General features: G+C 49.0%; 1 protein-coding gene across 2 annotated transcripts in view; it reads right to left on the bottom strand.

The window, feature by feature from the left end:
* The window catches only part of CDC27 (cell division cycle 27), a 48,259-nt gene extending 23,861 nt beyond the window's left edge, over positions 1–24,398 (bottom strand). The window contains exons 1-11 of one of the 2 annotated variants that reach the window (XM_044296756.1): positions 24,174–24,395; positions 15,083–15,158; positions 14,044–14,191; positions 3,891–4,016; positions 2,760–2,857; positions 2,442–2,599; positions 1,873–2,084; positions 1,635–1,746; positions 1,433–1,548; positions 705–804; positions 324–531 (exon numbers count right to left, since the gene is read on the bottom strand). In XM_044296756.1, the coding sequence (XP_044152691.1) occupies positions 324–531; positions 705–804; positions 1,433–1,548; positions 1,635–1,746; positions 1,873–2,084; positions 2,442–2,599; positions 2,760–2,857; positions 3,891–4,016; positions 14,044–14,191; positions 15,083–15,158; positions 24,174–24,200 (1,381 nt within the window). In that variant the 5' untranslated portion in view covers positions 24,201–24,395. Of the gene's footprint in view, positions 1–323; positions 532–704; positions 805–1,432; positions 1,549–1,634; positions 1,747–1,872; positions 2,085–2,441; positions 2,600–2,759; positions 2,858–3,890; positions 4,017–14,043; positions 14,192–15,082; positions 15,159–24,173 lie in introns of both variants that reach the window. The other variant, XM_044296759.1, reaches the window with a different exon arrangement.
* Between the last annotated feature and the right edge of the window lie 1,775 nt (positions 24,399–26,173).

Genomic DNA, 26,173 nt, shown 5'->3' with positions numbered 1-26,173 from the left:
CACGACAAATGACTAAGATTTACTTCACATTCTCCCAAACAGCATCCCCCTTTTCCCTCCATCTCAATGTTACCAAACAGGGTCCTCACCTCATGTTAATCACTGACATGCCAAGAACAGTTTATTCTGAAATAACACAAATGTACTAATCACACCTTACATTTCCTCCATAAAAAAGAGATTTGTTTCTTTTATATGAAACACTGACGGCCAGGGATATAAAAAAAAAATAATAATAAAAAAAAAAAAAAAAAATCGGGATTTCTTCACACCACATCCGGATTACCTTGTGATACAATCAACTGTCGGGAAACATTGCTCACCTGCTGCTGCCTTTTGTATCGTCAGTGCTTGGATTTGAGGACCTACACTGGAGATTTTGCCCTCCGAGATGATTGAGGAATCAAGCTTGCTAATTTCTAAACTCTCGTTCATGTTGGCCTGCGTAACACCACCTTTATTTGTTTTGCTTTTGGTTTTACGATTAGGGATTTTGGGTGGAAATTTCATTTTCAGTTTTTTACTGTTCTCCTATAACAGAAAGATACAACAGGCGGTTTTACTATTACATGTACCTTTGGACATGACTTCTCCCTACCGAAACCCTCTACTGATTTTGCATCCAAACCAAAACTCTACAATGGCCAATGCTAAACTTAAACTTCTAGGATACAGATGTAATAACTGATGCTTCAAAGTCATACCTTTGTGGTAGAGCTGTCGCTGGTGAAAAGACGGGAACTTCGTCGTGGTAATGCATTAGGAGGGGCAGCTATAGTTGGGCTCAGTACCTGAGGTGTAGTGCTATTAAAAATAAAACAAAATAAAAAATAAGGCTACATGCACACGACCGTTGATTTGGTCCGCATCTGGGCCGCAGTTTTTGCGGCTTGGATACAGACCCATTCATTCAATAGGGCTGCAAAAGATGCGGACAGCACTCTGTGCTGTCCGCATCCGTTGATCTATTCTGTGGTCCGCAAAAAAAACATAACCTGTCCTATTCTTGTCTGTTTTGCGGACAAGAATAGGCAGGTCTATTAAAGGCTATTGTGGAACCACACACAACGGTCGTGTGCATGTAGCCCAAGTCTGATCATATATACAGAAAATTTGTGAAACATAGCACACGTCACCATTTTTGAGTTTCAATCAACGTTAATTTTCAAGAAATGTAAAAGCAAATGAATGCATTTCCATAATGGCAGTTCAAGGACAATGCTTGCAGATACTGTAGTCTGGGGTAGTCTGAAACATACCTCCAGTCTCATCATTGAATCAGAATTGTTTCAAAGCACAGATTGCTAAACCACCAGTAAAATAAATAAATAAATAAATAAATATAAAAATGTATCTGGTAATTGCCCCACATATGCTGAAGGGAATAAAAAGGTTTAGAAAGGGGGCCTAGAAGGCCACTAATATCCCATACCTAGTCTGAGGTCCAGAACCCTGAGTCTGTATGACAAGCACAGGAGTCAAGTCCCGGCTGTTGCCGCTCTGTGAGAACACTGACTTTGTTCCTGCTTGGCTGATTCTGGTGACAGACTGAGAAGCAATAGCAAGGTAGGAGCAAGCATTAAACCAAGTAGGATATGATAAAGCAACGATAATAATAAGGAAGCATTATAGACCTTTTTAGCAGGGGTTCCAGAAGATGGCACATCAAGGACGCAAGAGGAATTGTAGGTTTGTAAGTATGACCCATCAACTGGGCTAGGGGTTTCTAGTGGCAAGATTCCAAAACTGGCAAAATAGCAGGAAAATAAAGTCAGAAGAGAACTAAATAAACTGCAATATTGTAACTACATTGATTGATATATACACACACACACCCATCTATACATACAAACACATATATAACACATGTACCTGGGAGTGAGTGGGCTCAGTGCAGCTGGCCCCCCTAACAGGCTGCGCCCACTTTTTGGTTTGTTCTGAGCCTGTTTTACCAAGATAGAGGAACCTGTCCCCAAGTGTAATGAGTCAGGGGAGATAACAGATGGGTCTATGTAGGACATTGAGGAGTCCGAGTTCAGGGGATATTTTACATTGGATGACTCCAGATTTAATCTATTTAATTCCTTCAAGAGAGAAAGGAACAATGATTAGTATAAAGTATATAATATAAAATAGATGTAATTATAACAATCACATTATACACCTTTAAGATATTGTTTTCTGAAGTAAAACATTGGAATATCCTATTTAAATCTGGTAGAAAACTCCTCTGTACATTTTTAGGGCAATGCCTGTCTAAATATCCTCCACACATTGTAGAAAAATATCTGCAAATCAATTGACGTACTTATATTTCAAGGCAGCATGTCAATTCAATCTGCACGTCATTGCATAGGTTGAAATCTGGTATGTGGATTATTAAATCCGCAGGTAACACAAAAATAACTAAAAACACACCTACGTATCTTACAAGAACTTACTATAGTGTCTTGAGGCGTTTCCATTAATACTGTGTCAGCTTGCCTGTGGGATATAACGTTGTGGTTGTTTACCATTAATGTGCAAGTGTTCGGCAGGCAGCTACTAAAATTCTGGAGGGAGGTCAGTTTAAAGGTCTGCTCGGGGTCTGGCTTTTCACCTAAACAAAACAAAAAACACATCAAACAAGGGAAAGACAAAAAGTATGACTGTGGAATGTTTCAATAACATTCTCTTTTTTAGTGGCAATGCAGCAATCTAGAACTCCAAAAGTAATACCAGAACAAGCAGGGGTGGGAGGCATCTTCAGCAACTCATACCTATTTCACATAATGATTCGAAAGGGGACCACAGGAAAGGGTTTAGACTAAGGCTCTTTTGGTAACATTCGGATCCTTTGGCCAATCGATCGGTTTTGCTGCAAAAACATGAGTGATATAATACAATTAAGTGCGGCAAATGCTTAGAAAAAAAAAAAAGAAATGATAGACAAGTAACTTGAGGCTGTTATCCATGTGGCTGAAAACTATTTCTACTATTCTGGGTCAAAATCAAGAACCCAAATATTTACAGCAATAATCAACTGTATGCACACGACCATGTTCTGGCTGTGCCCATGCTGTGGGCTGCAAATTGTGGTCTGCAATGCACGGCCACAGACCGTGTGCCTGCCATCTGTGGACTTATTCACTTGAATGGGGTCCACACTGCAAAAAAGTAGTGCATGCACTACGTTTCTGCGGTGCGGAGGCATGGATAGAAAACCAACAGAAGCACTCCGTAGTGCCTCTGATGCGTGCCTTTGTTCTGGATCTTCTGGATTGCGGACCGCAATACTGTACAAACCTGCTACGGTTGTGTGTACGAGGCCTAAGGGTGACTTCACACAAGGGACATCAGGCTTGCTTGAACTAAATTTCAGTCATAGAAATTTCCGTAACTCCTACAGAAAGTGGTCTGGTTTAGAAAACCCACTTACAAACACTCTATTTGGGCGTCCCTCATTTAGGACCTCCAACTGGCCAACGCAGAGTGGTTACATATGGTGCCTGTGCACAAGCATGATTGCTGCACCATTCAAATGGGGAACACTAGACCCCCTTCTAGCGATTGGTGGGGAACCAAAGGTTGAACCACAACAAATCAAGACACTTATCACCTGTCCTGTGCATAGATAAGTAGTCATTCTGGGACAACTTTAAGATGAAAGTATACCTTACAGTGTGGATTTCATCCTATACAGAAAAATAATGAGCACAGGACTACATTTCCAACACCTAGTTGAGATGCAGACTATAAAGGAGAGGCTGTACCATGACTTATTACAGCTGAATTTGAAAGTACCTTCCAACAGTGGCAATTATGGGGCAAGAAAGGTGTGCCGCAAGACGTCAAAATGTGAAACGTGCAACCATTATCCTGCAATAAACGTTAGAGACATGACAGCTTACCAGTATACATGGCCGAGCAGCGACAGTGTAAAGCAGGCAGAGTCTCCAAACTCTGTAACTATCTCCTCCTGGCTCTTTTGTTTATTCAGAACCCCACCAGACAGGATCTGCTCCCCCTCAGCCAGTCTGCAAGGGAAAAAACGGGTCAGACACTGCATGGAATAAGTAAGAGGGAGTATTCCGTGCACATATCAGAATATCACATTATTAACCTCTTAATACCACATGCATTCTTAGCTATAATGACCAAAGCTTTTTTTGTAAGGAAAAAATAAATAAAAAGTCCACCAGTTTTTTTTTCTTCATTTTTTTTCTTCTCCGTTTACCTAATCATAAAAAGACGTTAACCTTTTTCTATGGTCTTGTACGAAAATAGTGATACTAATATATATATTACATATACACTCACCTAAAGAATTATTAGGAACACCTGTTCTATTTCTCATTAATGTGATTATCTAGTCAACCAATTACATGGCAGTTGCTTCAATGCATGTTGGGTTGTGGTCCTGGTCAAGACAATCTCCTGAACTCCAAACTGAATGTCAGAATGGCAAAGAAAGGCGATTTAAGAATTTTTTTTGGGATTTTGAGCGTGGCATGGTTGTTGGTGCCAGATGGGCCGGTCTGAGTATTTCACTATCTGCTCAGTTATTGGGATTTTCACGCACAACCATTTCTAGGGTTTACAAAGAATGGTGTGAAAAGGGAAAAACATCCAGTATGCGGCAATCCTGTGGGCGAAAATGCCTTGTTGATGCTAGAGGTCAGAGGAGAATGGGCCGACTGATTCAAGCTGATAGAAGAGCAATGTTGACTGAAATAACCACTCGTTACAACCGAGGTATGCAGAAAAGCATTTGTGAAGCCACAACACGCACAACCTTGAGGCGGATGGGCTACAACAGCAGAAGACCCCACCGGGTACCACTCATCTCCACTACAAATAGGAAAAAGAGGCTACAATTTGCACGAGCTCCCCAAAATTGGACTGTTGAAGACTGGAAAAATGTTGCCTGGTCTGATGAGTCTCCATTTCTGTTGAGACATTCAAATGGTAGAGTCCGAATTTGGCCATCCCTCATGACCATCATGTGTGTGTGTGTGTGTATATGTGTGTATGTGTGTATATATATATATATATATTTATTTATTTTAACATTTTAGTACTTTGCAGAATAAGACTATATTTTCACTTTAAAGGGGTATTCCCATCTTAGACAATGGGGGCATATCGCTAGGATATGCCCTCATTGTCTGATAGGTGCGAGTCCCACCACTGGGACCTGCACCTACAAGGAGAACGGAGCCGGGGAGAGTTGTGGCTGGAGGATCCCGGGTTTTACGGGTTCCGTCCACCACCACGCGCAGCTCCCCGCCTCTCCCATTGAAGTGAATAGGAGCGCACACGCTCATGCGCGGCCACCGCTCCCATTCATTTCATAGAAATGAATGGAGGGCAGCTGCGCATGCGCAGTGCACCCTCCAAGTTTCTCCGCTCCATTCTCCTTGTAGGTGTGGGTCCCAGAGGTGGGACCTGCACCTATCAGACAATGGGGGCATATACTAGCGATATGCCCCCATTGTCTAAGATGGGATAACCCCTTTAACATAGCCACATCAGGGCTTGACTTCTGTAGGACAGGTTGAAGCTTGCATTGGTACAATGTTTTGATTTATTGAATCATTTTTATATTTTAGGGTGTTGCAAAAAGGAGATTTTTGTATAACTTACCAGTTAAATCTCTTTCTCGCTCTTCCTTGGGGGACACAGACCTTGGGTATAGCTCAGCTCCCTAGGAGGCGTGACACTAAGTAAAACTGTTAAGCCCCTCCTCCATCAGCTATACCCTCAGCCTGGAGATAGAGGCTACCAGTTGCGTGTCCAAGTAGTGAAAGGATAACAACCAATAACGGAAACAACCAGCCAGCAACCCAACGGGGCGCCAGACCATAACCCTGTAACCAAACACAGAAGGGTGGGTGCTGTGTCCCCCAAGGAAGAGCGAGAAAGAGATTTAACTGGTAAGTTATACAAAAATCTCCTTTTCTCGCCCATTTTCCTTGGGGGACACAGACCTTGGGACGTTCAAGAGCAGTCCAAGAAGGGAGGGACCACAAACCCAAGGCGGAACACCACCAGAGCATCAGGAAACCGCTGCCTGCAAAACCAGGCGGCCCAAAGCAGCATCCGCTGATGCATGCGTATGCACCCTATAGAACTTTGTGAAAGTGTGCAGAGAGGACCAAGTGGCTGCTTTGCCCAACTGTTCAGCCGAGGCCCGATGCCTCTGCGCCCAGGAAGCTCCGACTGCTCTGGTGGAATGAGCAGTGACGCCGAAAGGCGGAGGTCTGCCCTTGGCTCGATAAGCCTCAGACACCGCCAGTTTAATGAAACGGGCAATAGCCACCTTGGAGACCGCCAACCCTTTGCGCGAACCCTCCGGAACCACAAACAGGGAGTCCGTGCGCCGAAAGGACCCGGTGACCTCCAAGTAAATCCTCAACGCCCTGACCACATCCAGACGGTGCAGTTCCCGTTCTCTGGGGTGGGAAGGAGAGGGACAGAGCGACGGAAGGACGATGTCCTCATTGATGTGAAAGGCGGAGACCACCTTTGGCAGGAAAGTCGGGACAGGCCGAAGCACAACCTTATCCTGGTGGAAGATCAGGAAAGGTTCGGAGCAAGAAAGAGCCGCTAACTCCGACACCCGTCGGAGAGACGTGACGGCCACAAGAAAGATGACCTTGCAGGACAGAAGGCGAAGGGAGACCTCCCGTAAAGGCTCGAAGGGGGCTGATTGGAGCGCCGAGAGCACCACATTCAGGTCCCAGGAAGGAACTGGAGGGCGGTACGGCGGAACAGAGTGAGCCACCCCTTGTAAAAAGGTCTTAATTGGCCCTAGAGGGGCCAGGGGGCGCTGGAGAAGAATAGACAGCGCCGAAATCTGACCCTTCAGAGAACTGAGGCACAGCCCCAGGTCCAGACCCGACTGGAGGAAGGACAGGATTGTGGGAAGAGAAAACCGGAGAGGTGGGATGCTCCGGGACTCACAGAACCCCAGATAGGACCTCCAAACCCGATAGTAGATCCTAGAGGATACGGGCTTACGAGCCCGGATCATGGTGCGGACTACGTCCGCGGAGAAACCCCGTCGCGTTAAGACGGCGGTCTCAATAGCCACGCCGTCAAACGTAGCGAGCCTAAATGCTCGTGGAAGATCGGTCCCTGAGAGAGAAGGTCTTCCCTGGAGGGCAGTGGCCACGGTGCGTCTGCCAACAGCAACATTAGGTCGGCGTACCAAGACCGGCGGGGCCAATCCGGGGCGATTAGAATCGCGGGGACGCCCTCTGCCGCGATCCTCCGAAGAACCCGTGGCAGGAGGGGAAAAGGAGGAAAGACGTACAGAAGGGAGAATTCGCGCCACGGAAGGACGAGCGCGTCGGCGCCGTATGCCTTCGGGTCCCGTGCCCTGGCCAGGTATAGGGGGACCTTGTGGTTGAATTTGGAGGCCATGAGGTCCACGTCGGGGCGACCCCAGCGAAGACAAAGGGCTTCGAACACCTCTGGGTGCAGGGACCATTCTCCCGGGTCGATGGTGGACCGGCTGAGGAAATCCGCCGCCCAGTTGTCCACCCCCGGGATGTAAATCGCAGATAAGGCCGGCACGTGCGTCTCCGCCCAGAGGAGAATGAGGGTCACCTCTTGCATCGCTGCAGCGCTGCGAGTGCCTCCCTGATGGTTTATGTATGCCACAGCCGTGGCATTGTCCGATTGGATCCGAACAGGGTGGCCCCTCAGCAGATGGGTCCAGTGTCTGAGGGACAGAAGAATCGCCCTCAGTTCCAGAATATTGATTGGAAGTCTGGACTCCGATAGAGACCAAACGCCCTGGACGGACCGGGGAGGGAAAACCCCCCCCCACCCCCGTAAGCTGGCATCTGTGGTAATCACCAGCCAGTTCAGTGGAAGGAAGGACTTCCTCCTTAGAGGGATATGCAACCACCAGCCGAGGGAAGCCCGAGCCAGGGGAGGCAGAAGAAAGGTCCTGTCCAGACTCCTCGGTGATTTGTCCCAGGCCGACAGAATTGCCCTCTGAAAGGTGCGGGATCGGAATTGTGCGAACGGCACCGCTTCGAAACAGGCAACCATCTTTCCCAACAACCGCATGCTGGATCTGAGGGAAGGGCGGTGATGACGGAGGAGACTGCGAACCGACCCGCGAAGGGCCAGACGCTTGTCCGACGGAAGGCGGACCTCCGCCAACTCTGTATCCAGGAGCATCCCCAGGAAGATCAGCCGTCTGGAGGGGGTAAGGGAAGATTTGGGGTGGTTGATAATCCAACCGAACCGCGTCAGGGTCTCCAGAGTGAGTTCCACACTGCGGGATGTCTGAGAGAAGGAGGGTGCCTTGACCAGGATGTCGTCCAAGTATGGGAGAAGAAAAACACTTCTTGAACGTAGAAGGGCCAAGACAGGGGCCAGGACCTTGGTGAACACTCGAGGAGCCGTCGCCAGACCAAAGGGAAGGGCGACGAATTGGAAGTGATCGTCCCCCACCGCGAAGCGCAGGAAGCGGTGATGACATGGAGCAACCGGAACGTGGAGGTATGCATCCTGAATGTCGATTGAGGCCATGAAATCCCCTCTTTCCAGGGAGGCCACTGCGGACCTGAGAGACTCCATCCGGAATCTCTGCAGTCGGAGAAAACGGTTCAGGCGTTTTAGGTCCAAGATCGGACGCACTGAGCCTTCCTTCTTGGGAACCACAAAGAGGTTCGAGTAGAACCCCCTGAACCTTTCCGTCGGAGGCACGGGGGCGACGACACCCTTGTCCATTAGAGAGTGAATGGCCGCGAAGAAGGCGGCCACTCGTACGGGATCTCGCGGAGGACGGGATCGGAAGAAACAGTCTGGCGGAATGGACGCAATTCGATTTTGTATCCGCAAGATACAATCTCGAGCGCCCATGCGTCTGAGATGTGGGCCCGCCATACGTTCCTGAATAGGAGAAGGCGGCCCCCCACCCGGGTGGGTGGGGGCGCACCTTCAGGCAGAGGGCTGCTGGCCTGTGGGAGCCCGTGCAGGCTGGGACTTGCGCCAGGTAGGTTGCGTCCGAAAAAACGGCTTCTTGCGTCTATCCTGGGCTGGGCCAGAGGAAGAAGAACTGGCCGCGGGTCTAGACCCGGTGGGCTTGCGAAAGGACCGAAAACGGGACGAACCAGCGCGACCACGGGGGGCGCCCATTGGCCTGGACTGGGGGAGGTGAGTACTCTTCCCACCCGTGGCCTCTGATATAAGTTCGTCCAGACGGGTTCCGAACAGGCGGAACCCGTGAATGGTAGGCCGGCCAAAGAGCGTTTGGAAGCGGCGTCCGCCGCCCAAACCTTCAGCCAGAGTTCCCTCCTGACAGAAACTGCCAGGGCAGAGGAACGGGCAATGAGGGCACCCGCATCAAGGGAGGCCTCACAGACGAATTTTCCGGCCTGAACAATTAGTTGGGCTAAGGAACGGAGGTCCTGAACAGGGACGTCCGACCCTAACTCCCGTTCCAGTTGCAAACCCCATTCAGAGACCGCTTTGCCAACCCAGGCGGAGGCAAAGACCGGTCTAAGGGCCGAACCAGAGGCAGTAAATATGGCCTTGGAGAGGGATTCCGTACGACGGTCCTCAACAGACTGGAGGGAAGATCCGTCCTGTACAGGAATAGTAGTGCTTTTGGACAGGCGAGCCACGGGAGGATCAACCTTAGGCGGGGATGTCCACGTGGTCACAGAATCCGCTGGAAAGGGATAACAAATGTCCAGCTTTTTGGGTGTAATAAAGCGGACGTTAGGCCGAGTCCAAGCCTTGGATACCACAGAAGAAAAATCAGCGTGTATGGGAAAAACCTTGGAGGCCTGTTTGGGGCGGAGAAAGGACACGCCGGCCTGTTCAGAGCTGGGGGGGTCATCGTGTAGCTGAAAGGTATCACGGATGCTAGTGACAAGATGCCCCACCGCGGACGCCAATTTGGACGGAAGCTCTGAGTCCATGTCCACGTCCGAATCCGCCAGTTCTCCCTCAGAAAGCGTATCCCTTTGAGAGGATAGACTTGACTGAGCTCGCACGCATGGCGGAGAGAGCGAAGCATCTGGAGAAGATGTGCGCTCAACCCTTGAACGTTTCTGAGTATGCCGGGCCCTGGAAGATTCGCTGGGAGGCAGGGAACCAGTGGGGGCGGCAGAAACGGTAGTCCCAGCGGGTGCGACAGGGATTGTGGCAGCCTGCGGGAGAGGCGGTCTATCCACGAGACGGCCCACTACGTGTGTAAGGCTTTCCACCGCCTGAGACAGAGACCTAGCCCAGTCAGGGGGTTCAGAGGCACCGGGGGGCGCAGCGGGAAGCGGGCCCTGCACCGGGGCCTGACATGCAAGGCAATGCGGCTCAGATTGCCCACGCGGAAAAAGTTCCTTACAGGCGGTACAGGCATGGTACCAGGGTTTGGGGGCACCTGTGGGATCTGACATGCTGAAGTGTGGTTGTACTCTAATATAGAGACCACAAAGGGTTATAGCAGCTATGACCAGGAGGGTTAGGAGAGGGTTAACTGTCCTACCAGTGCCTCAGAAGAACGTCAGGAGATGGCCCAGATCAGCAGCAGCAGAGAAGCAGTGAACAGCAGTGAGCAGCAGAGAGCAGCAGAGAGACGCCCACAGAAGCCGAGCGATGTACACAGGAGGTTAGAGTCCCCCACCGTGTCCCAGCTTCCTGTCAGGAGTGAGGAAGCGCGGGAAACCTCAGCAGAAAGCACGGGGAACAAGCTCCGCCCCCTCCAGCGCTTGAAATGTCTCCTGTGAAGGAGAACGTAGCTCCGCCCCCAAAATGACGCGCGTGTAAGCCCCGCCCCCTGCCGGGACCGCTAAGCCCCGCCCCCCGTTCTCGGCGGGAAGGGGGAGAGAGAGAAGAGAAAAATGGAGTCAGCCCCGAATGAGGGGGAGGGGGGGGAGAAAGATAGCAGCGTGGGGGGGAACGGCGTGGGGGTGCTGAGGATGCTGCTGTGCTGCATTGTCCTGCAGATGAGCGCTCAGAATGAGCGACCACGGGTGCCCCCCTTACCCAGAGGGGTAGATGCTGCAGATAGGGACGGGGTATGGGCTGGAATAGCCATCTCACCGTCCGACGTCTTCACCCTCAGTCCTTTCCAGCAGGGTCGCCCCTTCAGCCACTGGCACCGCAGTGGCAGGAAGCTGGAAGAGGGGCTTGGCGTGCGGGCGACCCCCTAGCTGGCGGGATGTAGGGGAGCCATTGCTGCCCAGATCCTCCTATTGCTTCTGTGGGGGAGGCAGCAGTGCAGATAAGTTGGCACTGGCGCAGCTCAACCCCGGGAGAGCAGAGAGGTCTAATGCGTCTCTGGTATCCCTAGGAAAAAATAAAATAACAAAATTAGAAGAAAAAGTAAAAATAACAAGGAGAAAACAGCCCTGCAGTAGCAGGGAGTGTCTTGCCTCCTTGGACACTAAGCTAAAACTGGTAGCCTCTATCTCCAGGCTGAGGGTATAGCTGATGGAGGAGGGGCTTAACAGTTTTACTTAGTGTCACGCCTCCTAGGGAGCTGAGCTATACCCAAGGTCTGTGTCCCCCAAGGAAAATGGGCGAGAAAAAAAGGTGTATTTTTTCTTAGTGTTTATTGTGCGGTAAAAATAAATTTTCTTTAATCCACGGCTCATTACAGTTACAGCAGTACCAAATAAGTAATTATACTTTATTTTAGTTCTTCTTTGTCCTTCTAGGGAACTTCCAGCGGCACTTGATCACATAATGCTTTGGTATACATAGTCCTGCAAAGCATTATTGCCCGTCAGTGGTACATTAACAGGCAAACTATGCCTCTGCAATAGCCTAATAGGCAGAAGCTCATGGCAGATCTGGGAGGCTTTTGTTAGGCCCCCAGTTGCCACATTAACCCATTGGTGTCCTTAAGACGCATTTTACGTGTGCCGATGAGCAGAAGACTGTTAGGAAGAAAGCGTTCCTTCCTAACAATAGCCTGCTTGTTTGTGAGGTGAAGAGCAGCATTTACATGCAGTGATCACCTCCACAGTATGGCCATTGCGATCACTCGTCCTCATACAGATGCATGGTTTTTGACCAGAAACGATAAATAATTTCACCCGTCAAATGTGCGTTCCACTAGTTCATCAGGTGATCTGTGGCACCTGTAGACAGGAAGATAATCGGGAACTAGCGGTCACAGGAATGTTCATTTCCAATAACCTCCCCGACAACTGGGCAGGCTAAACAAGGCTTTAGATGTTGTGATCGCTACTAACCCTGGCATCTTAGGGGTTCAATGACCAGAGACCAACTTTAAATGTTCCCTGATAATCAAGGCTGTTTGCAATAGTCTTGGCATCAAGACTGTACAATGCAAAATGCAGCAATGTTCTTCTGAAATGTTGCCCGAATGGCTGCGATTAATACTGTAAGTTGGTCATTGGACACTCTGGTTCAAGAAATAAAAAAATAAAGATGGCCGCTTTGCTTTTCAAAATACCTGTGCATTGGCAGCCCAAGACACTTCTTACTTTTCCGGCCCTGTTCTTGTATTGGCCAGCACTTCTCACATGGGAAGAGCTTTCAAATCTGAGGGCAGCAGGACAGTGCTACTAAATGCATGATATGTACAAGGTAGTTTGAGAAGCTGCATGGCCATCATAGATAGCAAAAGAGGAGCCTGGAAATTGGTGGATCTGCAGCCGGAAAAACATAGTTAACTGTAACGTTGAAGCTTCAACCCTCTTGTGCCTGAAACCAGAATTAGGGTAAAACCACCACTGCAGGTTTGATCCAAAGCCAGAAATGCATACAACAGAATGGAGTATGTCCTTCCTTTATAAAATACAGATGTAGCCAAGCTAAAATCGACTCTGATATCACATGTCACAGTGTTATCTGGTGACAAACGCCATTGAAATCCATTGAAGAATTAAATTACCAATTTCTTACCATCCCCGGCTACAAGCAGAGTTCAGTAGTGTCAGAGATTTTAATAGAGTGTCAGTGTACATGTTTAACCATCGCGCCATTGTCTCCAGGGACCAACCGATCAGATACTTATGTAAATAATTTCTTAGGGAGAACCCCTTTAGTTATAGTTTTAATTTAAACACTCCACAGAACATCCTGTGGTGCAGACCTTAAAGAGGTATTCCCAACTCAGAGTTATGGTATATCCACAGGACATCACAAAGAAGCCAAAGAGATTCAGGTTCCACCTCCTCAACCTGCATCTATCTTGAGAATGTGGACCTGTTTGAAGACGTCAGTGTATGGCGATATGGCAGTTGCATGACTATCCTTGGAACTCCCGAAGAAGTGAACAGAGAGGTTCCAGAGGTTGGACCCCTATCTATACGATTTATGGCATATCCTTGGGATACGTGATAAAAGTGAGAGATGGGAATACCCCTTTAAAGGAACACTCCAGCAGGGCCTGTGAGGGTGGGGCACAACTCATAGGTTCCAAACACCAGATACACATTGTGTCATGCACTACCCACTCCATGTAAGCCAGCAGTTTTATTTTTATTTTATTTTTTAGGAGTGTCCCCTGCAGCTGGCCACACTACATATATAGTCATCTCACCATGAGTGATTATACATTTGTGTACATTATTTCCTCTTGTGGCTGCAAACCAGCCTAATATTTATTTTGTAGGCAACAATGGGAGACAATTAAGTCATCCCCGTACATATTAGATTGTTATTTCATGAATACGGCAAGCTTTAAAGTCCCGACTAGTGTTGAGCGAACTTGTGTTTTAAGTTCGGCGTCTAAAGTTCGAGTCCTCGAAGAATCGTGTTATGGATTCCGCTACCACGGACCATAATATAATTTAGAATCCATAACGCGATTTTTCGATAACCCAAACCCAAACTTTAGACGCCGAACTTAAAACACAAGTTCGCCCAACACTAGTTCCGACCATGTCTTCCTGGACGGCATTTCATCCACTGAAACATGACGCCACTGGCTAACCTCAAAAATTTTAATTACATTTTTTTTCAGCCATCTAGAAACAGTTTGTCAGATTGTATGGGAGCTTGACAACCCTTTAATACACTGGATCATACTACACGTAAGGTAAGTGACAAAAAGGAAAGACTCACTTGTTAAGGTCCACGCAGCATTTTGCAAGAAGATATTTACATTGCGGGGTGGCACAGCTATGGGTTTTCAGGAGCCGGTAAGCCTTATACGCTTTTCCTGAGCGGTAATAACATGTGGCGAGGAGGAATAATGCCTCTTCTGAATGCACTGAAGGAAAGGGAACAGATTCAGATGACACTCAAGGTACATACTCCATCCAAGTCTGCACAAAACCCTCCGGGCCAGAGTGCAACATACCTACTTAGATGGAGACACTGCCTTCCATTATAGCACGGGGTACAGAGGTATCCTGCCCCCTTTTACCCTTGATTTAGGAGCAACTCCTCCCCTCAACAATGCCACCATATATCCCCAGATGTCAGCAGAGACTAGTAATGGGAGTGGGCTGGTAGATCCACATGACATCATGGTAGGCGCCCACTTATCCCATGGTAAAAAAGTTGATTGTCTGGGGTGCAGGTAGGTCATCCTTTGTGAACACAGCTGCTGGACAGGGGTTGTCCAAAGTGAATAAACCCACTTGGATTCCAAAAATGCAGTCAGGGCTGTACAGACATTACAAGACCCAATAGAAAAACTTCACAATGGCCCCCAGTGTGAATTCTGACATATTTACACATACATTTAATTTGTGGAGAAGTTAAACTTTCGCCCACTTTGCCTGCTCTCTCTGATCACCATATTTCTGAACGTGCTTACACACAACAACTGTCAAAATACATTGATATTTCTCCCCCATAAAGCTCTAGTTCCTCTGCTTCCTATCACATATTATAAAACTGGATGTCCACTAAGAGCAACTCAGAGCTGAGCAATTTATACAGCCCCCACTCAACCCAATGGAAGCTGCAATGCACCGAGCTCCCCCTACTGGCAGCGGCAGGACTTAAGCACTGCACACATGCCCTCACTATGGGCTCCATAGCAGGGGCATGGTGGGGGCAAAGTGAATAATGTGGCAATATCTTACTTAAGATGAAAGCGATGAATACTCAGCCTGGAGCGTCAGGAATGAATACACTCATTTACATCACATACCTTCTGCATAAAGTCTTTCTGCCAAGAACACGGCATCTCGGTAGGCGTAGTGATTCAGTGCTTGCCATATAGCAGCCTGGGTGTTCAGAAAAAAAAAAAAAAGGAGAAGAGCGCATAAAATATCCAGATAATATAAATGTGCATGGGAAACATTTCACATATAAAACCTTTATGGGAAAAACTCCCATCTGTAAATTGTCTGAGGCCGTCTGACTACAAAAGTAACTACAGTCTGTGTCATGTGAACACAGCTTAAGCTCAAAGTTGCAAATCATGTACCCATGGGGCATAGGTTGGGTGGGTATGCCTTGGCATAACAGTTTTTTTTGCTGTATAGAATAGAGTATTGGACTATATACTGAGCGAGATACAGGGTTCTGATGCCTAGCTCCAACACAGTGTAAACATTGCCCTGTCCAACTTCCAAGTACTTACCTGCTCCAGCCCCATGGGTCCACCAATATCTTCACTGTGCTTCGGTCTCCAGGTAAACTTCCAGCATGGACAGGGGTCATGTGCACCAACGCTAACAGTGTTTTGTCCCCCAAGTGGCACTGCAGTCAGGTGCCAACTCTATTTCTCTCTTGATAGGCCGGGGGAAGCTGGGCTTTCTCTGGTCAGAGTGAATGGTCTGACTGAGAAAGCCAAGCAATGCTGTTTGCTGTCCAAAGGAGGAAGTTAAAGGGGTTATCTGGTAAAGATAATGATGACTTATCCTCAGAATAGATCATCATTACCACATCAGCTGTTTCAGGGAGCCACTACGCTCACCAAAGCTCTGGCAAGTGCTGTGGGCTCCTGGTAGCTCTCTAAGCACAGTGCCATGCATCATCAAGTGGCTGTCCATGGTATTGCAGCTCAGCCCCATTGACTTGAATGTGGAAGAGCAGCAACTATATATGGATAGAGGTGCCCCTACTTAACAGCTGCTCTCGGCCACTCGGATCCAACATGAATTCTCTGCCAATCTTCACTGTCTACTGCACATTGTTATACCATGGAAGGATTCTTGAAGACCTCACCGCCTACGCTTCCAAGTCAACAAGAAGGAGCTAGCAGTGCGTCCCACTCATCCCTCATTATGGTTTTCAATCTATCTCAAGGTCCAATTCACACTAAACCCAAAACAGCACAAACTATTTTATCTCTAGTAAATGTCAAGGTTCTGCTTTTCATCCTCCATACAGGACAGTGGTTAAAATAAAGCCAAGTGGTCCAAGCTGCCCGTGTGAAGAATGAGCTATTTTTACCATTAATGTGAACTGGGCCATAGTTTGTTCAGCATTTCATAGGAGCTATGCAAAGTTTATTACACCTGCTCACATAATCTCGTTTGTGGCCTAATAGGGTTTTCCGAGACTTTGATACCGATGACCTATCTTCAGGATAGATCATCTGTATCTGAGCGGTGGGGGTCCGAAACCCTGGACCCCCACGATCAGCTGTTTGAAAAGGCACCGGTGCTCCTGGGAGTGCTGCGTCCTTCTCATACCTTACAAAGCACAGCGCCGTACATTGTATAGCGGTGTGCTTGGTCCGCTCAGCCCCATTCACATCTATAGGATTGAGCTGCGCCTAGGCCACGTGACAGATGAACGTGTTGTCTCTGGCCTAGGGAAAGCTGCAAGAAGGCTGCCGCGCTCACAGGAGCACTGGTGCCTTCTCAGACAGCTGATCGGCGGGGGTCCCGGGTGTCAGAATCCCACCAAGCAGATATCGATGACCTTTAAAGAGGTTGTCCAGCTTTTTGGACATTTTTAACTAGTCTGTTTACAAAGTCGTAGTCATACTTGACCTGCTCTCCACTTTTTTTGTTTTGGCTTCCTTCAGCGGTCTTCTAGCCCTTTCCTGTAAGCTTGTGGAACAGGGTCATAAGTGCAGCTGCAGCAATGCTGCTTAGGCCTCAATGGTGACGTGTTCCCAAGCGACTAGGGCTGTGAAATACATTATCAGTAATTCAATTAACTTTTATAGTAATTTATAAAAGTTTAGACCCAGTGATAAACAGGGTGTTCTAATGGTGATAGAAAATCAGTTCTCACCTCTCCTGTCCTTATACTATTACCAGTGATAAGCAGTGTGCTCTAGAGGTGATAGAAAATCAGTTCTCACCTCTACTGTCCTTATACAATAATCACTGATAATCAGGGTGTTCTAATGGTGATAGAAAATCAGTTCTCACCTCTCCTGTGTACTCTCCTGTCCTTATAGTATAACCAGTGATAAGCAGGGTGTTTTAGTGGCAATAGATAATCAGTTCTCTCCTGTGTCCTCCTCTGTCCCTTATACTAGGTATCTTTGTGCTTCTCCAAGGTCCTTAGTTACAATGCCTGAAACTGTGCTGCACATGCTCAGTAGTGAAGACCAAAGGAGGAAGTTCACTACTGGGCATGCCTGCAGTCATCTCAGAACTGCTAGATAGAACAGGAAGAAAGCGCTAAAGGGGTTGTCTGGGAACAATTAACTTTTCACAGGAGCCCACAGCCTCCCGACACTCCAGTCCTGCATGCTGGCTCCCATGTGTCTATCTTCTAGTCTGTGGCTTGTTTACTTTATCCCCAGCATGATCATCTGCTCTGCTTCAGCAGTGACATATCCACAATAGACACATTACCGCTGAATCAAACCATTGGCTGCAGCGGAGCAGATGACCATACCCATGCCAAGCCATGGACCAGAAGATGGGCACAAAGGAGCGGAGCTGCGGATAGCAGGTAAGCATGATTCTTTCCATAGCTGAGGCAGGCTGCAGGCACCTGTGAAATGTGTGAATTATGACAAGTAGTGAATATAGCAGCTGCACTTTCTACATGTTTCTTTTATTCCCACTTAGATTTACACACAATTCTCTACATTTCCAGGACAGACATATAGAGCTTTTCTAACATTTGCCTAGGACAAATTGGTAGATTTCTTACAATGAAGTGTATAACAGTATTTCCAGTTGTTAAAGGCATAGCACATTACATATTTACTTCCAGGAATTTAAAAAGGATTTGTTCATAAATAGTATTGCAATAAATATGGCTTAGGTTCTATCTAAAGGGGCCTTTACACAGGCAGACAATTGAATAGATCATCGCTAACCAGCGCTACTAGTAATGTACCTTAGCGATGATCTGGCGGTGTAAATGCACCGCAGATTAAAGGGCTTCTGTCACCCCACTAAAGTGATTTTTTTTTTTTGGGCTGGTGAAATTAGTTATATTGCGATATATCACAATATAATTGTGTCACTTACTTTGATCCAGCAGTTTCTTCAAAAAACGAAGTTTTATCATATGTAAATTCGGTCTCTAACAGCAAGTAGGGTGGCTACTTGCTGCTAGCTGCTGCAGAAATCCGCCCCCTCGTCGTGTTGATTGACAGGGCCAGCCGGGATCTCCTCCTCCGGCCAGCCCTGTCGGCATTTCAAAAATCGCGCGCCTCTGTGGATTCGGCGCAGGCGCTCTGAGATGAGGAGGCTCGTCTCCTCAGAACTCCCTCAGTGCGCCTGCGCCGATGACATCACCGAAATAGAAGACGTCATCGGCGCAGGCGCACTGAGGGAGTGCTGAGGAGACGAGCCTCCTCATCTCAGAGCGCCTGCGCCGAATCAACAGAGGCGCGCGATTTTTGAAATGCCGACAGGGCTGGCCGGAGGAGGAGATCCCGGCTGGCCCTGTCAATCAACACGACGAGGGGGCGGATTTCTGCAGCAGCTAGCAGCAAGTAGCCGCCCTACTTGCTGTTAGAGACCGAATTTACATATGATAAAACTTCGTTTTTTGAAGAAACTGCTGGATCAAAGTAAGTGACACAATTATATTGTGATATATCGCAATATAACTAATTTCACCAGCCCAAAAATAAAATATCACTTTAGTGGGGTGACAGAAGCCCTTTAACCAATGAACGAGCTAAACGCTCGTTCATCTAGTAACTGCAGCCCAAAAGATTGGTTCCCAGTGGCAGATCATGCCGTGTAAACACAATCTCCTGACGATAAAAAACAAGTCTGTATGGAGAAGAGCGGTGGCATTTGCGATCATTCCTCCCCATACTCTGGAGGAGATCACTGCATGTACGGTAAAGGCACTGGTCTCCTCCGCTAGCGATCAGCAGATTGTCGGGAAGGATCACTTCCTTCCCGACAATCTGCTGTAATATCATCACGTGTAAAAAGGACCATAATTAGCCTGACTACTTACGCGAGGTGAGAAAAAGCCAGACTTCACCAATTTACTACAGGAAATTTACTACTACTAATTATTGGCAATTTATGAATGGCCAATAACGTGTGATAAAATGCAGGACTTAAGAGTTAGAACTCTGGCTTAGGCTACTTTCACACTAGCGCTTTTGCTGGATCCGTCAGGGTTCATCAAAAACGCTTCGGTTACTGATAATACAACCATCTGCATCCGTTCAGAATGGATCCGGTTGTATTATCTTTAACATTGCCAAGACGGATCCGTCATGAACTCCATTGAAAGTCAATGCAGGATGGATCAGTTTTCTATTGTGGCAGAGAAAACGGATCCGTCCCCGTTTTTCCCAGAATGGAAAGCAAAATACAACATGTTGCGGTTTGCCCTCCGGTATGAGAACGGAACGAAATGCATTTTGGAGCATTCCATTTAGTTCAGTCCCCATTGAAAATGAATAGGGACAAAACTGAAGTGTTTTTTTTCCAGTATTGAGCCTTTGACGGAACTCCATACCGGAAAACTTTAACGCTACTGTGAAAGTACCCTTACCACCACCCTGCAAGTGACACGTGACCCAGCAGCGATGTACCGCTTGGGGACACGTCACTGCTGAGGTTAGCCATTGCAGCGCAGGTGACTCTGTCCATGAAGACGTTTGCAGTACGGAACTGGAAGATCGCTGAAGGGAGTCTCAAACCTATAATGGAGGGACAGGAAGCGAGCAGTATGAATTTTTTCAATAGGTAGAGCACACTGAAATTTATAGTTAGAAATGTCAAAAAAATATGTATTAAAAATTTGGAACCACCGTCTTTGTGCAGCCTTGAGTTTATCTAGTAGCAGGATCTGAATTTTCGCTTTTCACTTTATGACCCCTTAGTTATTTACAGATAAGGTTTATTAGATGACTGGCACAAAGTGAAAGTACCAGTCACACAGCTAGAGTTAATACTTTGTGAGAAAATGGCTGACAGTCTACAGCAGGGCATAGTGGGAATTGTTTTACAATAGCTGGAGAGTCGCAGGTTGGCCATCCCTGGCTTAGGGTACTTTCACACTAACGTTATTCTTTTCTGGCATCGAGTTCCGTCCTAGGAGCTCAATACCGGAAGAGAACTGATCAGGTATATCCCAATGCATTCTGAATGGAGAGCAATCCGTACAGTCTGCATCAGGATGTCTTCAGTTCAGTCATTTTTGCCTTTTCAGGACAGAGATAATACCGCAGCATGCTGCAGTTTTATCTCCGACCAAAATGCTGGAAAATTTGCCTTTGCCATTTTTCCCACTGACATGTATTAATGCCAGATCCGGCCCCGAGTGTTCCGGCAAAAGAGTTCCAGCATTGTGGTCTGCGTATGCTCAGACCGCAAAAAATGTGAAAAAAATAAATAAAAAATGATTACACTTACCGGTAATCAGATTTTCCAGACCCCCACGACAGCACCCATCCTAATTCTCTATGGTACTGTCGTGGGGGAGGGGGAAAATAAGTGGCTGGTCCGTTTTTCCGGATGACACCAGAGACATATCTGGCATTTCAATGCATTTGTCATACAGATCAGGATCAGTTTGCATGCGTTTTGACGGATCCAACAGGCAGTTCAGGCAACGGAACTGCCTGCCGGAATCCTCTGGCGCAAGTGTGAAAGTACCTGACATCTAGGACCCCCGCCAATCAGCTGTTCGAGAAGGCAGGGGCACCAGCAGTAGCTCCACGGCCTTATCTCTGCCTTTCCTAGGCCAGCGACAACACGTTCTTCGGTCACGTGGCCTGGAAGTAGCTCAGCCCCATTCAAGTGAATGGGGCCGAGCTAGGATACCAAGCACAGCCACTATACAACGTCAATCATTGGCTGCAGCTGCCATATGATAGGATGTGGACACGTGGAGAACAGAGCAAGTCAGAAGGAGCTGGAGTCCAGCGGTGGGCAGCAGGAATGTATGCTTCCGTTCTCAGGTCTAACCACGACAGGGGTGTCTGGCAGAAATGTCCCCTGAAGGTGAACAACCCCTTTAAGATTGCAAATGTTGAACTGCATTCATAAACAACGATAGTCAATGTGGTCACACAGAGCTCCAGTGATCGGAAGTTCTGTCAACTTGCGACAACATTCACTGTACAGTCGTTACTATGAATTAGCAGGAAATTGCAATCTTATGCCTCATTCACACATCAGTGTTTGGTCAGGGATTTTCATCAGCGATTGTGAGCCAAAACCAGATGTGGAGCCTCCATAAGGTATAATGGAAAGCTCTGCACCTGTTCTGTGTTTAGAGCCGCACCTGGTTTTGGCTAAAAAACACTGATGGAAATCACTGACCGAACACTGACGTGTGAATGAGGCTTTATGTTGGCTGCTCGTATTGGAGAACAAGACTTCAGCAGAAGATCAGCAAGTATGTAGTTTTCCTTTACACCAGTTTTGATAAATCTCCCTCTATATGTCTAGCCTGCAACTACTCCCTATCCATCCCCATTATTCTTCTCCATCATCAACCAAAACCATAAGCCTTGCATCAATTTTCATAAGCAACCAAATTACAAAAGGCGCCAGCTGCAGAGGTGTCGTCCCCCCCCCCCCCCCCCGGTAACACGGCGCCAGCTGCAGAGGTGTCCCCTCCCCTCCGTAACAAGTTGCCAGCTGCAGAGGTGTGTGTCCCGTCCCCCCCGTAACACGGCGCCAGCTGCAGAGGTGTGCGTCCCGTCCCCCCCGTAACACGGCGCCAGCTGCAGAGGTGTGCGTCCCGTCCCCCCCGTAACACGGCGCCAGCTGCAGAGGTGTGCGTCCCGTCCCCCCCGTAACACGGCGCCAGCTGCAGAGGTGTGCGTCCCGTCCCCCCCGTAACACGGCGCCAGCTGCAGAGGTGTGCGTCCCGTCCCCCCCGTAACACGGCGCCAGCTGCAGAGGTGTGCGTCCCGTCCCCCCCGTAACACGGCGCCAGCTGCAGAGGTGTGCGTCCGTTCCCCCCGTAACACGGCGCCAGCTGCCGAGGTGTGTGTCCCCGTTCCCCCCGTAACACGGCGCCAGCTGCAGAGGTGTGTGTCCCGTTCCCCCCGTAACACGGCGCCAGCTGCAGAGGTGTGTGTCCCGTCCCCCCCGTAACACGCGCCCAGCTGCAGAGGTGTGTGTCCCGTCCCCCCCGTAACACGGCGCCAGCTGCAGAGGTGTGTGTCCACCGTCCCCCCCGTAACACGGCGCCAGCTGCAGAGGTGTGTGTCCCGTCCCCCCCGTAACACGGCGCCAGCTGCAGAGGTGTGTGTCCCGTCCCCCCCGTAACACGGCGCCAGCTGCAGAGGTGTGTGTCCCGTCCCCCCCGTAACACGGCGCCAGCTGCAGAGGTGTGTGTCCCGTCCCCCCCGTAACACGGCGCCAGCTGCAGAGTGTGTGTCCCGTCCCCCCCGTAACACGGCGCCAGCTGCAGAGGTGTGTGTCCCGTCCCCCCCGTAACACGGCGCCAGCTGCAGAGGTGTGTGTCCCGTCCCCCCCGTAACACGGCGCCAGCTGCAGAGGTGTGTGTCCCGTCCCCCCCGTAACACGGCGCCAGCTGCAGAGGTGTGTGTCCCGTCCCCCCCGTAACACGGCGCCAGCTGCAGAGGTGTGTGTCCCGTCCCCCCCGTAACACGGCGCCAGCTGCAGAGGTGTGTGTCCCGTCCCCCCCGTAACACGGCGCCAGCTGCAGAGGTGTGTGTCCCGTCCCCCCCGTAACACGGCGCCAGCTGCAGAGGTGTGTGTCCCGTCCCCCCCGTAACACGGCGCCAGCTGCAGAGGTGTGTGTCCCGTCCCCCCCGTAACACGGCGCCAGCTGCAGAGGTGTGTGTCCCGTCCCCCCCGTAACACGGCGCCAGCTGCAGAGGTGTGTGTCCCGTCCCCCCCGTAACACGGCGCCAGCTGCAGAGGTGTGTGTCCCGTCCCCCCCGTAACACGGCGCCAGCTGCAGAGGTGTGTGTCCCGTCCCCCCCGTAACACGGCGCCAGCTGCAGAGGTGTGTGTCCCGTCCCCCCCGTAACACGGCGCCAGCTGCAGAGGTGTGTGTCCCGTCCCCCCCGTAACACGGCGCCAGCTGCAGAGGTGTGTGTCCCGTCCCCCCCGTAACACGGCGCCAGCTGCAGAGGTGTGTGTCCCGTCCCCCCCGTAACACGGCGCCAGCTGCAGAGGTGTGTGTCCCGTCCCCCCCGTAACACGGCGCCAGCTGCAGAGGTGTGTGTCCCGTCCCCCCCGTAACACGGCGCCAGCTGCAGAGGTGTGTGTCCCGTCCCCCCCGTAACACGGCGCCAGCTGCAGAGGTGTGTGTCCCGTCCCCCCCGTAACAAGGCGCCAGCTGCAGGTGGTATAACACAATACCAACCGCAGATGCCAGTCACAGAACGCCGCATTTCAAGGCACAGACTGTCCCTCGCATAACAAGATCCAGCCACAAAATGGCTTCCCCGCAGTAACAAGGTATCGGTCAGCCCCCCCATTATCATACCATAGTGCTAGTCATAGAAGTCTCATGGCACAAGCCACAAAGCCAGACACCCCCAGAGAAGGAGACACTAGTATTGGGGGGGTATTCAGGACCTGGTGATTTTGGTGGTAAAAACCTTAGAAATCTGTCACTTTACCACCACAACCATCAGGTGAGGTGGGAGAAGATGTGGGCTCCGTTCTCACAGTGGTGTCCTCTGCCCACCAATGGCCCTCCTGTCACACACAGCAGGCTGCCTCCCTCATGGCCCAGAGCTCAGAGCCCTCCCCCTCACACCCGGTAATATGGTAATTCCGCTGTCGCCTGCAGACGTCCACACTCATCCCCTGCTATCACTGGAAGGGTGCCCGTCAGCAGCTCCCTCCCTGTGCCCATCACTAGGCCTCAAGCCTGGCTGTAGTGTTCGGAGCACCAGGCCCGCCAGTTACCTGGACGGGTTCTTGCAGCACCGTCATTCTCCGGCCTCCCGCGTTCTCTCCCGCTGTCGGGACCTCTCTCCCTATCGGCTGCTCTCAAGACGTCAGTCGGGCGGCTCCGGCTCATTTAAACTCACAGCGACCGTTACCGGGGAGGCCGCCGGAGATAGCCGAATACAACCGAAAGCAGTCGGCCCCAGCCGAGATCCCACGGAAATTGCCGAAAATCTGCGGCAGTGTCCGGAAACCGCCGAATAGATACGGAAGCTGGCGAAATCTACTAAGCAGCCGGAAATAACAGGCCTGCGCTCCAGCGGATCGAAGAACTAGCGCCCTCTAGCGGACAAAAGTATATAGCACTGAATCTGTGGCTGTAGATGCAGATTTGGAGATATTTGGGGTCATTTATCAAACTCAGATTCCACCTTTCATTTTTCGAAGAAGCTGTAAAAATGAAAGGTGGAATGTGATTGGTTGCTATGGGCAACTGAGCCAATGCTACAGTTCTAAATTTACACCAGTTTGATAAATGACCCCAATTATTTATTGTAATATAAAGTAGTGATTATGGGGGGGGGGGGGGGGGGGGTCTTCAAATGTATTTTTACTATTTCACCTCAGAACACTGCAGTCAGCAATGGCTGATAATAAATCTACAGTATATTACAAATATACTGTGTCCCTCTTTGGTCTTTAACCCCTTTAGGGAGGGGTCATTTTCCATTTTTTTTTCATTTTTCACTCCCTGCCTTCCTAGAGCCATAACTTTTCTATTCTTCTGTTGAAATAACCATATGATCCAGTGCTCCAGACTAAAAAAATACCTAGTAGCCATTGGCTCCTGAACTGAAAAATGTAGGAGCCAAATTAAATTTTTAGTCGCCAAATCGAAACCGAATCAAAATTTTTGAATCGTGACAACGCTATGCCGATCAGATCAGCGTAGAGTTGTTTCGATACTAAAATTTTGATTCGCTTTCGTCACCATAAAAAAGTATTGTGATAATACCATGCAAAAAAAACCACCAAAAAAAGCCGCGTGCATTTCGCATTTTATGAAACGTTCAGCCCATAATCGAACAGTCCGATCCTATTTTTTGGGGTGACAAGGTGACTAAAAACTGGCGAATCGCATGGTTTTTGATTATTTATTTCTGTTACGGCGCTCACCGCATAGGAGATATTTTTTTTACATTTTATAGTTTAGACTTTGTAATATGTTTATTAATTTATTGTTTATATATTTTATATGTAAAATTGGGAAAGGGGGGATTTAAACTTAATATTTTAGGATACTTTCACACTAGCGTTTTTCTTTTCCAGCATAGAGTTCCGTCACAGGGGCTCTATACAAGAAAATAACTGATCAGGCATATCCCCATGCATTCTGAATGGAGAGTAATCCGTTCAGGATGCATCAGGATGTCTTCAGTTCAGTCATTTTGACTGATCAGGCAAAAGATAAAACCGCAGCATGCTACAGTTTTATCTCCGGCGAAAAAAACTGAAGATTTGCCTGAATGCCGGATCCGGCATTTTTCCCCATAGGAATGTATTAGTGCCAGACCCGGCATTCAGAATACCGGAATTCCGGATCCGTCCTTCTCCGCAGACCGGTAAAAATGTGTAAAAAGATACAAGACGGATCCATCTGTCTGCATGACAAGCGGAGAGATGGATTCGTTCTTGCAATGCATTTGTGAGATGGATCCGTATCCGGATGCGTCTCACAAATGCTTTCAGTCACATCCAGATCGGCGGATCAGGCAGGCAGTTCCGACGACGGAACTGCTGGCCGGATCACACTGCCGCAAGTGTGAAAGTAGCCTTAGTGTGTGTTTTTTTTTTTTACTTACCATTAGCCCCCTTAGGGGCTGGAACCCTTGTCCTATTCACCCTTAGGCCCCTTTCACATGGGCGAGATTTCTGCGCGGGTGCAATGTGTGAGGTGAACGCATTGCACCCGCACTGAATCCGGACCCATTCACTTCTATGGGGCTGTGCACATGAGC

This window comes from Bufo gargarizans, chromosome 6, assembly GCF_014858855.1.
Source record: "Bufo gargarizans isolate SCDJY-AF-19 chromosome 6, ASM1485885v1, whole genome shotgun sequence".
Classification (NCBI taxonomy): Eukaryota; Metazoa; Chordata; class Amphibia; order Anura; family Bufonidae; genus Bufo; species Bufo gargarizans.
The sequence above is the reverse complement of the archived record's forward strand: the minus strand, read 5'-3'. Positions and strand labels throughout refer to the sequence as shown.